General features: G+C 44.0%; 1 protein-coding gene and 1 long non-coding RNA gene across 4 annotated transcripts; one reads left to right on the top strand and one right to left on the bottom strand.

Moving 5' to 3' along the window:
• Positions 1 to 8,589: 8,589 nt before the first annotated feature.
• On the top strand, positions 8,590 to 9,075 carry LOC120713397. The gene has a single exon (XM_039999373.1). The coding sequence runs from the start codon at positions 8,590 to 8,592 to the stop codon at positions 9,073 to 9,075; it is 486 nt and encodes a 161-aa protein (XP_039855307.1).
• A 491-nt stretch (positions 9,076 to 9,566) lies between these two features.
• On the bottom strand, positions 9,567 to 11,626 carry LOC120713653. 3 transcript variants are annotated; one of them, XR_005691230.1, is made up of 5 exons: positions 10,640 to 11,626; positions 10,489 to 10,560; positions 10,334 to 10,405; positions 10,133 to 10,248; positions 9,567 to 9,834 (listed from the first exon to the last, which is right to left on the bottom strand). It is a non-coding gene; the product is annotated as an uncharacterized LOC120713653 (long non-coding RNA). The 3 variants fall into 3 exon arrangements; XR_005691231.1 differs by lacking the exon at positions 10,133 to 10,248 and having other exon boundaries at positions 10,640 to 11,177; XR_005691229.1 differs by having other exon boundaries at positions 9,567 to 10,405; positions 10,640 to 11,617.
• Between the last annotated feature and the right edge of the window lie 2,369 nt (positions 11,627 to 13,995).

The following is a 13,995-nucleotide window of genomic DNA, read 5'->3' as shown; positions in this document are numbered from 1 at the left end:
ACCCACTTATTTATTAGGCGATTTTTCTCAATCACACAAAATAGTGCTTTCAATTATGCAAAATAAGAATTCATTATTCGTCCTTTCTAAAGTAACTGTTCTTTTAAAAAAAATCAGAAATATTACTAATGGTAAGAAATTATCTTATTTCTCTAATCTATATAACCTATACAGATGCACTCCACTAAAAGTCATTAACTCTATTTCTCTTAACATGCAAACTATCCACATCATATAGGAATCCACTACATCAGATGCCACGTTACCATCCACTAAGACTATCTATTTATTTCTTACATCGATTTTCTGTGACTAATAGCATCTATGCATGCAACTTATTAGTCTTTGCGAGTACCACACTACAAAATTTCTACATGGAGGATCAATCATTTAAGAGTCATTCTCAATAAAATGAACATGTTTTCATATATAATGTCATTAGCAAAGAATGTTGCAATACAATCACCTTAGTATTTCTATTTTCAAATTTGAACTTAAAATTCTGTTCAAAAAATTCTCGCATCAATGCGCGGGATATCACCTAGTTAATTATAGTACACCATTACTAGTGGTGCGGAATGATCTTATATCTCTAATGGTGAGGAATGATCTTATTTCTCTAATTAGTTATAGTAGTTGTGATTAAAAACTAAAAATAGTGTGCTCAATTATGCAAAGAAGAATCCATTATTCCGTTCTAAAAAGATTGTTCTTTCAGTATTGTTTTAGAAACATTACTAATCGTGACGATCTCGTGACTATTTATAGTAGCTGTGATTAAAAGGACTGTTCTTTTAGTAAATTTAGTTGTGATTGAAACCCGTGTTCATTATTTAGTGTCTAGATCCTTGATAATTGCATATGCATGGAACGAGAAAAGTAGCATCCTTTTTTAGTATTTAGCAATATTTTAGTTAGATGGATCTTGCTACAAGCTAAAAGAGCACTTGCTTTTTTTATAAATCTCAACTTCAGAACTTCCGGTATCATCCAGCCTATATGCTTCACGAGTAGCGTATGGTGCTCATTAGGCCCCAATCACTGTGTCACACTTTTCCAAACGAGACTTGCTTGAAGCAAAATTTGTCAATGACAGCTTTTCGAAAAAAAATTTGTTGTGGGGATATCAGAAATGATTATTCATTATTTTTCATTACCAGGTCCTTATTCATATATGCCCTCCACATTTCCCTTAATTCTCATATATGGAAATGTTCAGTTACGGTGCGTTTGGCAGAGCTATTAGAGCTGATTCTCTGTTGACTCTAGCAGGAATTCTGTCAAACAGTTTTTCAGAGTCTGCTGATTTTGTGAACTAAGAGGTTGAAAGCTGAAAAAAAAGTAGTTTTTTTGTGATTCTGTGAAGTGGTTCTCCATTGTGATTTTAAGAATCTATACTAGAGAATCACTTTGTGAATTTTGTCCGTTGGACACCCCGAAAGAAATTGTGGAGCACAGTAGCACACCGTGAGTGGAGGCATGATTTGTGCCCGCGGGTTGATGAGCCGGTTCGCGGGGCTGGTAAGACTGACGCTGACTTGCGGTGAAAAAAATCAGGGTACAATGGCGGAACCATTTTGCGCAAATGCTGATTTTTATAGGTCTGCACCCTTTTCTACTTTCTTAGATCCTGATAAGTGGGCCAAACGAGAGGGTAGGATTGGCCTGATCTAGTCTAGGTAACAAATGTTTTAAAAAAATTTCGTTCTTTATAGTGTGGATTTTTATAGTCTATAATGTATATATAAATGTAGAGATAGTGTATACAGATGTAGAATTATAGTGTATATACTCACGACGTTTTCTCTTATCCCAAAAAAAATCATTTCTATCAAATAGTAGGAGGATTAGCATTTGTTTGAACTCATAAAGACAAGTAGTACTTGGTCAAAAATGGCATGCAAGAAAAGGTTATTTGTTACACTACAAGAAAAATAAGTTTTCATCCCACATGTTAGTACCGGTTAACTTTTGGTATGCTAACTAAATTGGCACGGAGCCATTTTAGTATCACGTACAAATTTGAAAGCCTTCGAAGCTATTTTAGTACCGGATTATAACATCACTAGATACTAAAAGTTATCTTTTTTAGTATCGGTAGGTGTTTTGCCCGTTACTAAAATCGTGTGGCCATTTGGTACCGGTCAATGACACCGACCGGTATGAAAAGGTGATATTTTACTGGTCAGAATCTTAGTCCGATACTAAATGGTCCTCCATAGGTTGCTTCAAAAGGAAAGCATCTTCCACCCAATCACTTGTGATGCATAGGTGGGATGGTAAGGAAGCTACACGAGGCTGGAGGTTGTGGGTTCGAATTCTCACAATTGCGCACTCACATTTGCCTCCCGAGTGTTTGTTACATTTCTTTTCATTATTTCTAGGTGGCACATTTAGTACCAGTTGCTGCAACCGGTAGTACCTTTACTAATACTACTTTTTCTAGTAGTGTTAGTAATACTAGTAGGGTGCACATGTGCCGCACGTATTTGAAGAACAATATTGCAAAAAAATAACCACATACAAGGAGATGATCATGACAATTCTTTAGAAGAAATATAGCACATACAAGGAACTCATGTGCTGGTTATCTGAAAAGCAATTTTCTGTTGTCTTGGTCATTCGCCTCTTGTTTTAATGCCCCTCGAACATAACATTACCTCAAGTACACATGCAACTCAAGTTTTATCAGTTCATCCTCATTATTATATGAGCAATCAACAAACCAAAGCCCAGGTTCCAGAAGCTGAAGAAAATCTTCTACCCTGTCAGATCTGGCATCTCTCAATTTACATTAACTATTACCGGGCTCGTGTCAGATCTTCCGGCCATGAAAATTAGGCCATGTTTAGATCTAAAAAATTTACCCTAAAATCCGTCAAATCGAATGTTTGGACACATGCATAGAGTAAATAAAATTTAATTATAAAACTTTTTACACAGATAAGTTGTAAATCGCGAGACAAATCTAATGAGTCTACTTGATCAAAAAAGGCATTTGTTTGAGCTCATCAAGACTACTGGATAAAAATGGCTCGCAAGACCATATTACTAACTTTTGTTTCTATGTATACTCAATACTTTCGTAGCCCTAGGCACAATTTCCCGAACCCGAAATACTCGAACCCGAATCCGAAATATCCGATCCATATTTTGGGTATGACTTTGAAAAATTCGAATTTACTTCGAGTAATTCAAGTATACACCTCCGGTACCCGAATTTCCTGAAATACCTGAAATTCTATGAGACCCAAGATGAAAAGAAGTGGACAGGCCCATCCTGGCAGCCCACAAACCTTCTAATGCTTACCATTATCATCCATTCATCCTCATCTGTCGCCCGTGGTGCTTTTTTCATTTTTATATTTAAAAAAACAAAATTTCAAAAATATATACCGAATACGGAAATTTTCAAAAATGGGTGTCTGTCGCCCATCCAGTGGGCGACAGGATCTAAATGTAAAAAAATTTACATTTAGGTCCTGGCGCTCAGGGCGCATTAAACAATAAATTTGTAAAATCGATATAAAATCATAGAAAAATCAAAAAATACAAACTCAACTGTTCTGGGTTCTATGAAACAAGATCTACAACTTTTGTTACATAAAATTTTTCATTTGATCAATTTATCTTGCTCTATTTTAAATACCAGTTTAATGCACTTTTATTTAAATCTCAAGATCCATCCTTTGGATGCATGTCATCTTTGGCCAGAGTGTTGCATATGGTGAGCATAGGCTTGTACAAAATTGGTAGGCCCAGAAAATATTTCTAGAATAAGTTTTTAAATTAGATCTTGCAATATGTCTAGTTTAAATGAGTTATTTATCCATGTTGCTATACTGAGTATTAGAAGACATAACTTTTACATTACCATTATTTTATTTCCTAAGAGTTATAAAAAAAAGTTTCGTAAATTTTAGATAAGCACAACTAGACCAAATGAATTATTTCAGATTTTTCTAGGTAAAAGAACTATTTTTCTTGATTTAGATACATTGATCAAATGAAAAATTTTATGTAACAAAAGTTGTAGATATTATTTCATAGAATCCAGAATTATTGAGTTTGTATTTTTTCGATTTTTCTACGATTTTATATCGATTTTACAAATTTACTGTTTAATGCGCCCTGGTCACCAGGACCTAAATATAATTTTTTTTATATTTAGGTCCTGTCACAAATTTATATTTTTGAAATTTTGTTTTTTTTAAATATAAAAATGAAAAAGTCTCTCGCCCGTGACTCCAGCCCCCATCTCGGCATCTCCCTCCCCGTCCCCGAGGTTCCAACCACCGCGCCGCCCGTCAGACCACCAGCAGCAGCTGCCCACCACCCGGCCAAGGCTGCCGCCCAGGACCTTGCGGGCTGCGATACCTCGCTTACGTTTAACTTCCCTTCACCAACCTCAGAGGGTACTACGGGCTTAGACTCTCTAAGATATCCATCACTAAACTAAAGAAAGTAGCGCTGCAGCATGCAGGCCCCGCCGCCCCTGCGCCTCTCGTTCGGCCTCCGCGCCCGTGCGCGTCGCCGGCCCCGGCCACCCGCCGCCACTACGGCCCTCGTCGGCCGCCTACCCGCGCCCGCGTCGCGTAATTGAGGAGAAAGAAGAAACCACGCACGCTTTGTCAGTGATAATCAGCCTTATGCATGGTATATCATCTGTTTGTGTCAAGCTATCAACCCCCTTTCCCGAAACTCGAATTACCTTTTACTAAGCAGCGACATCATTTCTGGTTTGTTGAATTTAAGAAACAGAGCGGCATACAACACAATCGCATTAATTGTGCAAGAAAATTAGTAGATTTTTAGATTAAGGAAACTAAGTAGATGAAGATGCCCACGACACGCATGTGGGTCCAAATGCAATTAAAATGGGTGCGTTGAGGTATGCGTCGCTGCACACTGTGACATACTAGTTTATTACCGGAAACGAGAGCACATTGGCATTCATTGTTGGAAATGGTACTCACAAGTAGCAAAGCAGGTCATCATTCGCCCACGCAGCAGGAACCATCGACGAGGCAACATGTCAAGGAACAGTTTGCGTCGCAGAAGCCGAAACAAACAGATTCCATGCAGGAGGGCCCGTAGTTCGCCGCTGCCGCCAGCGGCACGGTGCCCGTTGTCGCCACCAGCACCAGCCTCAACAGGAGCACGCAAGCCGCGACCGCCTTTTTCCCCTTCATGGCCGCCATCCCGTTGGTACCTGGGTTTTTTGAGCTGCAATGGAAATAATCGGACGACCCGGCCCGGATCATAATAAGGCCTCGTTCGGCAAGGGTGTTTTGATTCCAGGCCTGTTTTGATTCCAGGCCCGGTTTGAGTTATTCCACCCGTGTCACTCATTTCTGGTCATCGGCCGTTCCAGGCCAGGATCAAAACCAGTGCAGGTTCGGTTGTATAGCATGGATTGGAACTAAGCCAGTGCCCTAAGCTGAAACAAAAGAAAGCAACTCAGAGTAACAGATCAACTCAGCAGCTGAAACATCAGATCTGCAGCTGATTCAATACAACTGCAAGCAGCTATAATCCATTGACAGATTTATCACATGCCACCATTGCAGCTGTAACTACAAGGCACATACGCACACTAAAGTCCCTACAGATTCATCCATCCATCACATAATCCCCACACTCCAACTGAAAGCCAAAGACACCAGTGCATGCCTGAAAAGCCAAAGAGAACACCTGAAGTTAATATTGCAGTGTACATGCATAAATTTGATACCGTTTTCTAAACTAAACATACTTGCAGTATTTGATATATGCAAAACAGTGCAAGGGAAAACACCATATCAATACTAAAGATGAAGAGCTTTCAGTTGCCACACAGGTCATATATTTTTACTAGCACTTCCTCTACCTCACCTACCAGAACAGGCACTTATAGATTTGGTACCAATCTAATGTCAGAATCCACCTAGGCAAGAAAGCAGAACAATTGGAGCAGGAAGGAAAAGTCAAGAAGTTTTCTCTTGGATTTGTCGGGTATCACGATTAGGGACACCATAATCGGGGTACTAAGATCACTCTAAAAAACGCAAACACGTGTTAAGGCAACCAGGCCCACGAAGGCCCATGACCTCCTTCCAATCTGGAAGAAAGGAAAGGACTCAAACAAGCCCAGCATGCGGCCCATTCGCACCCCTCTTGGGCCCACGGGACGATCTACGCCTCGCTCGAGGGCTCCCACCGGAACCCTCGACCGCACCCCGCGTCTCCGCCTTGCTCGAGGGTAGCGAATCTGCCCTCGAGCGGGCACATCGTCTCCGCCTCGCTCGAGGGTAGCGAATCTGCCCTCGAGCAGGCAAATCGTCTCCGCCTCGCTCGAGGGCAGCGAACCTCCCTCGAGCAGGTAACTCATTTCCGCCTCGCTCGAGGCCACCCCTCGGCATAAGGGACAAACGGCCATGCCGCTCACCCACCCGTCGTACGGGGGCATTAAAAGCTAACCACTCCTCCACAGCGCCCAGGGCGGATGGCGTCAGGCCGCCATTCCCCACACTGGTTGTGACTGAAGTCCCATCCGCCAACTCTGGTCACTGCTCTGCCATCCCTGACGCTGTGGCAGCACAGTGGGACCTGCGACACGGGACAAGACGCGCTCGGCACTGCTCCAGTCACTGTTCTGCCGACTCCGGCCGACCGGACTCTACCACATCACACGTATGGCACCGGGCCCACCTCCTGCTTGGGAGGGGGCCTGGTGTCGCCACGAGCCCCTCGAAGAGGGACGCCCATCACTCATAGTCAGAGTCCCGGACCTCCCTCCTCGAGGGGTCCGGGACCTCCACGCGTCTCCCGGACCTCCTAGCGTGCACGCCAGCACTCCATCCAGGGGTTCCGGGACCGCTGCGTACCACGCCATCGCTGGAGCACGCAGGACCCCGACCTGTAGGGCCCACGAAACGCCACATCTGGAGACCTGTACACCTTGCAGTGACGACCACGCCGCCTGCAGGGGCTGGCAGAATGCCGGCGCGATCTCCGCATGACCAAGGAGGATATCCAGGACGACTGCCACGCCCGGCACCATGCCCCACAGTGTACTTCCTACAGTGTTCGACCACTGCACCTCCGCGATTCGGGGGAAGACGACAACTTCCACGTTCTCCTACTCATGTACACCGCCCCTCTTTGTGACTATAAAAGGAGGAGGCGGGCTCCCTTTAAGGGGGACCTCTTTTTCGGACGTTCTGGACATCAGCGACCACAGTCACCCACACTCGCGATCATCGTCGCCTCTCAGCACCACTGAGCACACACCTCAACCGACTCCTCTTCTAGCAGAGACTTGGGAGCCTCCCTCCCTCTCTCGCCTCGCTTGTACCCCCTACTACAAGCACTCCGGGTGCAAGATAATACAGTGCCCTCGCACAACCCCTTTGCTGGACGTACGGCCCCGTGGCCGGAACCAGGATAAACCCGTGTGTTACTGTGTTACCTCTTGCATCAACATCTGGGACGAGGAAACACGCAGCATTTACTAGTTGGGATCTGGGCCCCCAGGTCGGGACACCGACATGATTAAAACAAGGAAAAAGTCTAAATAACCCCCTCATCTATCGGCAGTTGACTACTTAACACCCCAAACTATAAAACCAGATATTCTACATCCCAAATTTTTCAAAACCGGTCAAATAACCCCCTCAAGCGGTTTTGGATGGTAGTTTTGTCTTTTATCTTTTTATTTATTTTGAATGAATCATCGAAAAATTATTGTAAATCATAGAAAATCATAAAATGGAAAATCTAATTTTGTTGGACTCCACATTAGCAGAAGTACACAGTGAACATATAATATAATATTTTTTAATACAATTTTTTGTTTTAGATTTTTTATCTATTCTTTTCTATAACTAATTGGAATAATTCATAACTACAGGATCTATTGTTCGATTGTGGTGAAATTTTTATGGTGACCTAATTATTATATGCTTGAACTATAGTAAAAATTTCATACTCATTGGATTATGTATTATATAGTTATAAATTTAACAAGCATAAACCCTAAATAAATCTATAACTATGTAATATATGATCCAATGAGTATGAAATTTTTACTACAATTCAAGCATACAATAATTAGGTTACCATAAAAATTTCACCATAATCGAACTATAGAAATTGCAGTTATAAATTATTCCAATTAATTATAGAAAAGAATAGATAGAAATGTAAAACAAAAAATATATTAAAAATACAATATTATATGTTCACTGTGTAGTTTTGCTAATGTGGAGTCCAACAAAATTTGATTTTCCATTTTATGATTTTTCTATGATTTTTCTATGATTTTTCTATAATTCATTCAAAATAAATAAAAAAGATAAAAGATAAAACCACCATCCAAAACTGCTTGAGGGGGTTATTTGTCCGGTTTTGGAAAGTTTGGGGTGTAGAATATCTGGTTTTATAGATTGGGGTGTTAAATAGTCAACTGCCGATAGGTGAGGGGGTTATATAGACTTTTTCCATTAAAACAAATCATGGTAGATCTGAGAGGAAGAAACAAGAAATCCAAGATTCAGAAAAAAGAACAGTCAGGCTTGGTCGTCCCTAACACGGCAAATCGTAAACTGTATGGGAGAAATGGTGTTCTGCGGCACGGGTAGCTTCAGGGACGTCGACAAGGAGAAGGGCGCCGGCGGGAAGCGGGACGCCGCAGCGAAGGCGAAGAAGGCGAGCGGCAAGACCAAGGGGAAGGGCAACCCCTACTCGTCACAGGGGGTGGACAAGTTCTCCACCGTGCTGTCCGAGCTTGAGTTCAAGAGGGAGAAGATCCTGCGGCGCGTCGGTTCAGATGTCGACGCCGGCCACCTCATGGTCCGGTTCGTGCAGTCCGAGGCCAAGGGCTGGGTGCCCATCGTCGTCAAGCTTCCGCACGAGAAAGAGCAGGCTGTCGACGCCAAGAAGAGGCAGAGCAAGCCGACCTCACGGTGGTCGACGCCGCCCACAGAGCCGGCAGCAGCACGGCCGCTCGCTGCTGCTACTGGATCCGGCCGCCGGAGGTCAATACCAAAAAATGCGGAGAGGGGAAGAATGAGAGAGACGGCGGCATACTGGTGAGAAGGCGGCGGAGCACAAGCTCGCCACCGGTGCGCGGTCGTGCCGCTGCGCCGACGCCTCGTGTGCCGTCGCCCTCACCTTCGCACGCCGTCGCCCTTGCCCTCGCCTTCGTGCGCCGCCAGCCGCGCCGATCCGGATTGGATTCGGTGGGTACGAGGTGGGGATCGAAACCGGGCCGGAAGGGGGGAGAAGGAGGCCAAACCGGGCCCGTTTCCAATCCGAGCTGCCCAAAACGAACGATGATTCCGGCCTAGAGCTGGTTGCAAACCGGGCCATTTCATTCCGGTCGGATTGGAGGCCATTCCGGGCCGTTTCTGGAGTAACCGTTCGGCAGTCCAGTTTCGATTCCAGGCCTGTTTTGATTCCAGACCTGGTTTGAGTGATTCCACCCGTGTCACTCAACCCTGGTCTGGTTTGGTTCCTGGCCTAGGAATCATTCCTTTCATCAAAAAATCTGTTCGGTTGTTTAGGCAAGAATTCAAACCAGCACAGGAAACAAATTATCATATACTAGTCTCTTTAACCTTTCAGCTGTGCTTGATTCCATTTTAAAAAAAGGCATTTAAACTCTTCGATTCTCCAGTCAACAGAAAGCAAAAACAAGATTCACACACTACATGACATTATCCCGGAACAAGTTTGCTGCAGAACACAGATACTGCATCCCAGCTCCCGAACACATGGATGGACACCCTTCTGAACATAGCTGAGTTCAAGCCAACCCGCCACTGGTCATCGTCCTGATTATCTAAAATAAGGCTGCATAGTGATCACGAGAAGAAGCTGTCAGATTTCTCTTTTCTTAAAACATCATCAAAAAGTTGAATGGCTCGGTGACTTGGTAAAGAAATGCAAAGTCTTTCTTTAAGAGCAGGATGCAGGGCAGCATATAAAGGAAATAGTGGTAGACAGAAAACAAATGACGCAGAAGTAATAAAAAAAACTCAAGTTGTGGCATGCTTGGTTGAAAACTAAATTTGAAGCATACAATGTTTTATACAAGTAACGTTGCCTAATCCATGATATCAGCTTGGTAACAATGGTTGTTACAACTTACAATGAAGTGAATTGCTGACAGGAGTTGTTCCATATTTGGCCAAACTGAAACTATGAAACTACAAACATGCTAACTGACCAGGGATGGAGCCATTCAGTCTATTGCCATACACATTGCTAAGAACAGAATAAAATGATTAGGCATGAGAAACACATAATTGTTCTATTGAAACTTGTGATAAATGCATGCCTACAAACTTACAATTTGTTCAGTGCACTGCAAGAACTGATGTTTGCAGGAATATGACCCTCAAGCTTGTTGTTGGCAAGATTTCTAAAGATTTATACAACTTATCAGAAACACAGAGAGCAAAATAAACATTAATTTGTATACTTGAATATGGGATAGGTTCTTACAATTCAAATAATTTTGTGAGCTTGCCAAGCTCTGCTGGAATGGTTCATTCTAGTTCATTATCATTCAGCTGCCTGGATGGAAGTAACGTTGAACTTCATTAAGATCACACATCAACATAAATGCAAAACTGTTAAGATAATAGTTACTTACAAGTAGCTAAGTTTACTCATGTTCCCCAGTTCTGGTGGTATGTGTCCAGTAAGTTTGTTGCCATGTAAATAACTGAAAAGGAATGGTTGTACAAACCATTAATAAAAGAAAAGGTAGATGGTTTGGGAAAGAAAAGTATAGTTGATGATACTAACAGTTTGCCAGAGTATGATAGGTTGCCAAGTATAGTAGGAATCGGCCATACCAGTTCATTCTCACTCAGGTCTCTGAGAAACCAGTAATGATGGACTGAAGTGTTGTATTACACATTTTACTCACAGGACAGTAAGAGCCACCAGACTTGTTAATGAAGAAAAGGCTATAGATATAGGCGATATATATAGGAGATTAAAGCAATATGCAAAGCAAGGATAAACAACAACAAATATATAGACTGAGATTTAACTTCAACTACTTTATACAAGAAGGTAATATCTAAGATCCACTTTTCACCTCTAAAAGGTAGCGAATATAATAGGAAAAAGGTAATTCAACAATCATCATTATACATACGAAACAAAAGAGAAGAAAAGCAGAGCTCTACCTGTAGCTCCTGCTGATCGACTTACCAAGCGCCAGCATCTCAGGAGTGCCCGATTTGTGAGCCAAGGCGGGAAGGAGCTCTCCCCATGGCCACCCATGGCCATCACAGCCTCATCCAGATCTGCCTTGTCGGAGCCCATCTCTCCAGATCTGCCTCCCTGCTCGTCCTGCTCCCCTCCTATACATCTCCTATCACCTCACAACCAAGAAGAAGAAGCCAAGAACCCTAGCGCCCGAGGGAGAAAAGAAGGCAAAGAAGACGAGGGCGACGCGTTACCGGCGAGAAGGCGGACGAGGAGAAGCTCGCCGCCGGTGCGCCGCCGAGCCCTCGCCTTCGCCCGCCGTCGCCTCGCGCGCCGCCAGGACCACGCCTCTCCTCGAGTCGCGCCGCGCCGCCAGGAGCCCTGGAGCCCTCGAGTCGCGCCGCCTCTCCTGGATTAGTTCCTGGACGCTTGAGGTCCGGATCGATTCCGGCGTGGAACGGCCTGGAATGGCCTGTTTTCATTCCGGATTGGGCCTAAACGAACGACGATTCCGGGTCGGACCCGATTTCAAACCGGGCCACTTTATTCCGGCCGGATTGAAGGTCATTCCGGGTCATTCCGGCCCAAAACGAACGAGGCCTAAACCAGTTAAGTTTCAACTTACAAGAAGGTTAGTTGCTGCATGCACACTTCTTCAGTTTGCATGCAGATCAAACTTTACCGTGTTAGAGAATGAGCAGGTGGTGCAGGGGCGTCTATTCATCGCCTTCTGCGATTGGAAGGCGTCCAATCGCAGCAGCGAGCGCCGCCCTCGCCGCCCACAGCTCCGGCGGCCTCCGCCGCCGCCACGCTAACCGAGGTCGCATCCCCGCCCTCCTTCGACGCCACACCCCCGCCCGAGACCTGGCCCGGCCGCCGCCGGCCACCACCCCGGCCGGCGGCGCTCCGCCGCGCCGCCCGCCCACACACCACCGCCCACCGCCGGTCGATTCCTCCCCCCTGCCCACCTTCTCTTCTAAGTCCGGTGGCCATGGAGCCTCCACCGCCGCCGCCGCCACCCAGCAACCCCGGATCTAAAGGCCGCCGCCGCCCTCCACCACCCCGGCCGCCGGCGACCTTGCCGGCCTCCCCCCCAACCACCCTCGCCGGCCACCCCCTCCCCCTCCCCCGTCCCCTAGCTCGCCGGCAGGGGGCTCCCCTCTCCCCTGGCTGAAGGTGGAAGATATACAGGAGCGCTTCTGTGATAACTTGGCACGGGGTAGCGCGCGCGATGAATAGCTTTCCCCGGTGGTGCCCCCGGCAGCTGCGACGACGACATACCACACCAATTGGTCAATGGAACTAGCTGTCAAGTGTGATTAGGCAATGCAGTAGTATTTATAGAGATGAAGGGGTAGCTAGAGAACGAAGCTTCCCACGAAACTGCGCCTAGTCCTGGATTAATACACAGGAGGATCAAGTTGTCGATTTTTTTTAGGGGATCTCAAGTTGTAGATTAGCCAGACGCCGGTTATATTTATCATGGCATCCTAGTCAAACTTTGTCCACAGCACTGCATCTAGTCAGATGTTAGCATCACGATAAATAAAAATATTTAATTTAAGATGTCAACCCTGCCTAAAGTCAGAAGTTTCATCATTACAGAAACAAAATTTATTCTCTTAGTTCAGGACCTCAGACCAACGTCAGAAATTTAAGAAATCTTAACAGATCTCACACCTGCTGGGTAGTGGGTGCTGACACATCGTGCAAGTTTATTTGTGCTATAGCCTACGGGATAAGTATATATATAGAATTTGAAAGTTCTCAGAAGCAGCTCTCATTCAGATTGCCACCATTTATATTAACACACTGAAATAATATGGATAGCGTGAATTACAAAAAATAGAAGAACTACAATCCAAAGAAAGAATATCAATATCTAGACATGATTTTGGAATGAAATAAAGCAAAGAAAAAAGAATGAAGGAATAAATAATATATACAATGACTAGAACCAAAAAGGAAAATACAACTTGGAAGGAAAGGAATAGAAAAGAAAAAAATTTAAGATAATGAATAAACAAAAAGATACATTGAACTGAGTCTCGACAAAAAAAAAGTAAGAAAGAAAAAATATATCTACACTCCATATGTGTGCGTCTAGAATCAACAAGTGCAAGTTTTTTTTAACCGTGCACAACAAATCAAAGGATTATAAATAAAAAGGAAAGAATGCTGGAAATTAATAAAAAAGGAAAATAAATACAAACTAAAAACTAAAAATGAATAAACAAAGAAGTCAAAAGAACCAGGAAAATGAAAAGAACCAGGAACAAAATAGGAAATAAAAAATAAAGGAGAAGAAAGAAACAAAACTAATAAGATGGGCAACTTTTTATTCCGCATAGCATGCAACAGTCATCAAGGGGAGAATCAGAGGAGTATTAAGTATTTTAACAATACAAAATGCATGCAGCATGGTGCATGCATGTGTCTGAGCCTAGTTAATATACTCTACTAACGCGCCAAGAATCGGCGCAAGCTCATGAGTCGTGGCCCCACGGGGGCCGGTGCACTGTTCACACGGGGGCTGGTGCACTGTTCATGCAGTCCATGTGGGCCACATACTGTTTAGGTGGGACCCACGTGGCCCCACATACTGTTTACGACCCACATGAACAGTATGTGGGCCCCATGTGGGACCAACATACTATTTAATTGGGGCCGCGCATAAAATATATTTAACTATTTTTTTATATGAAAATAATAAAATAATTTTGTATACAACGTACACGTGGTAACTCTACTATTTATTGAATTTTGTTTTCACTTCAAAAGCTCACAAAA

This window comes from Panicum virgatum, chromosome 6K (assembly GCF_016808335.1).
Source record: "Panicum virgatum strain AP13 chromosome 6K, P.virgatum_v5, whole genome shotgun sequence".
NCBI classification, from domain to species: domain Eukaryota; kingdom Viridiplantae; phylum Streptophyta; class Magnoliopsida; order Poales; family Poaceae; genus Panicum; species Panicum virgatum.
The sequence above is the reverse complement of the archived record's forward strand: the minus strand, read 5'-3'. Positions and strand labels throughout refer to the sequence as shown.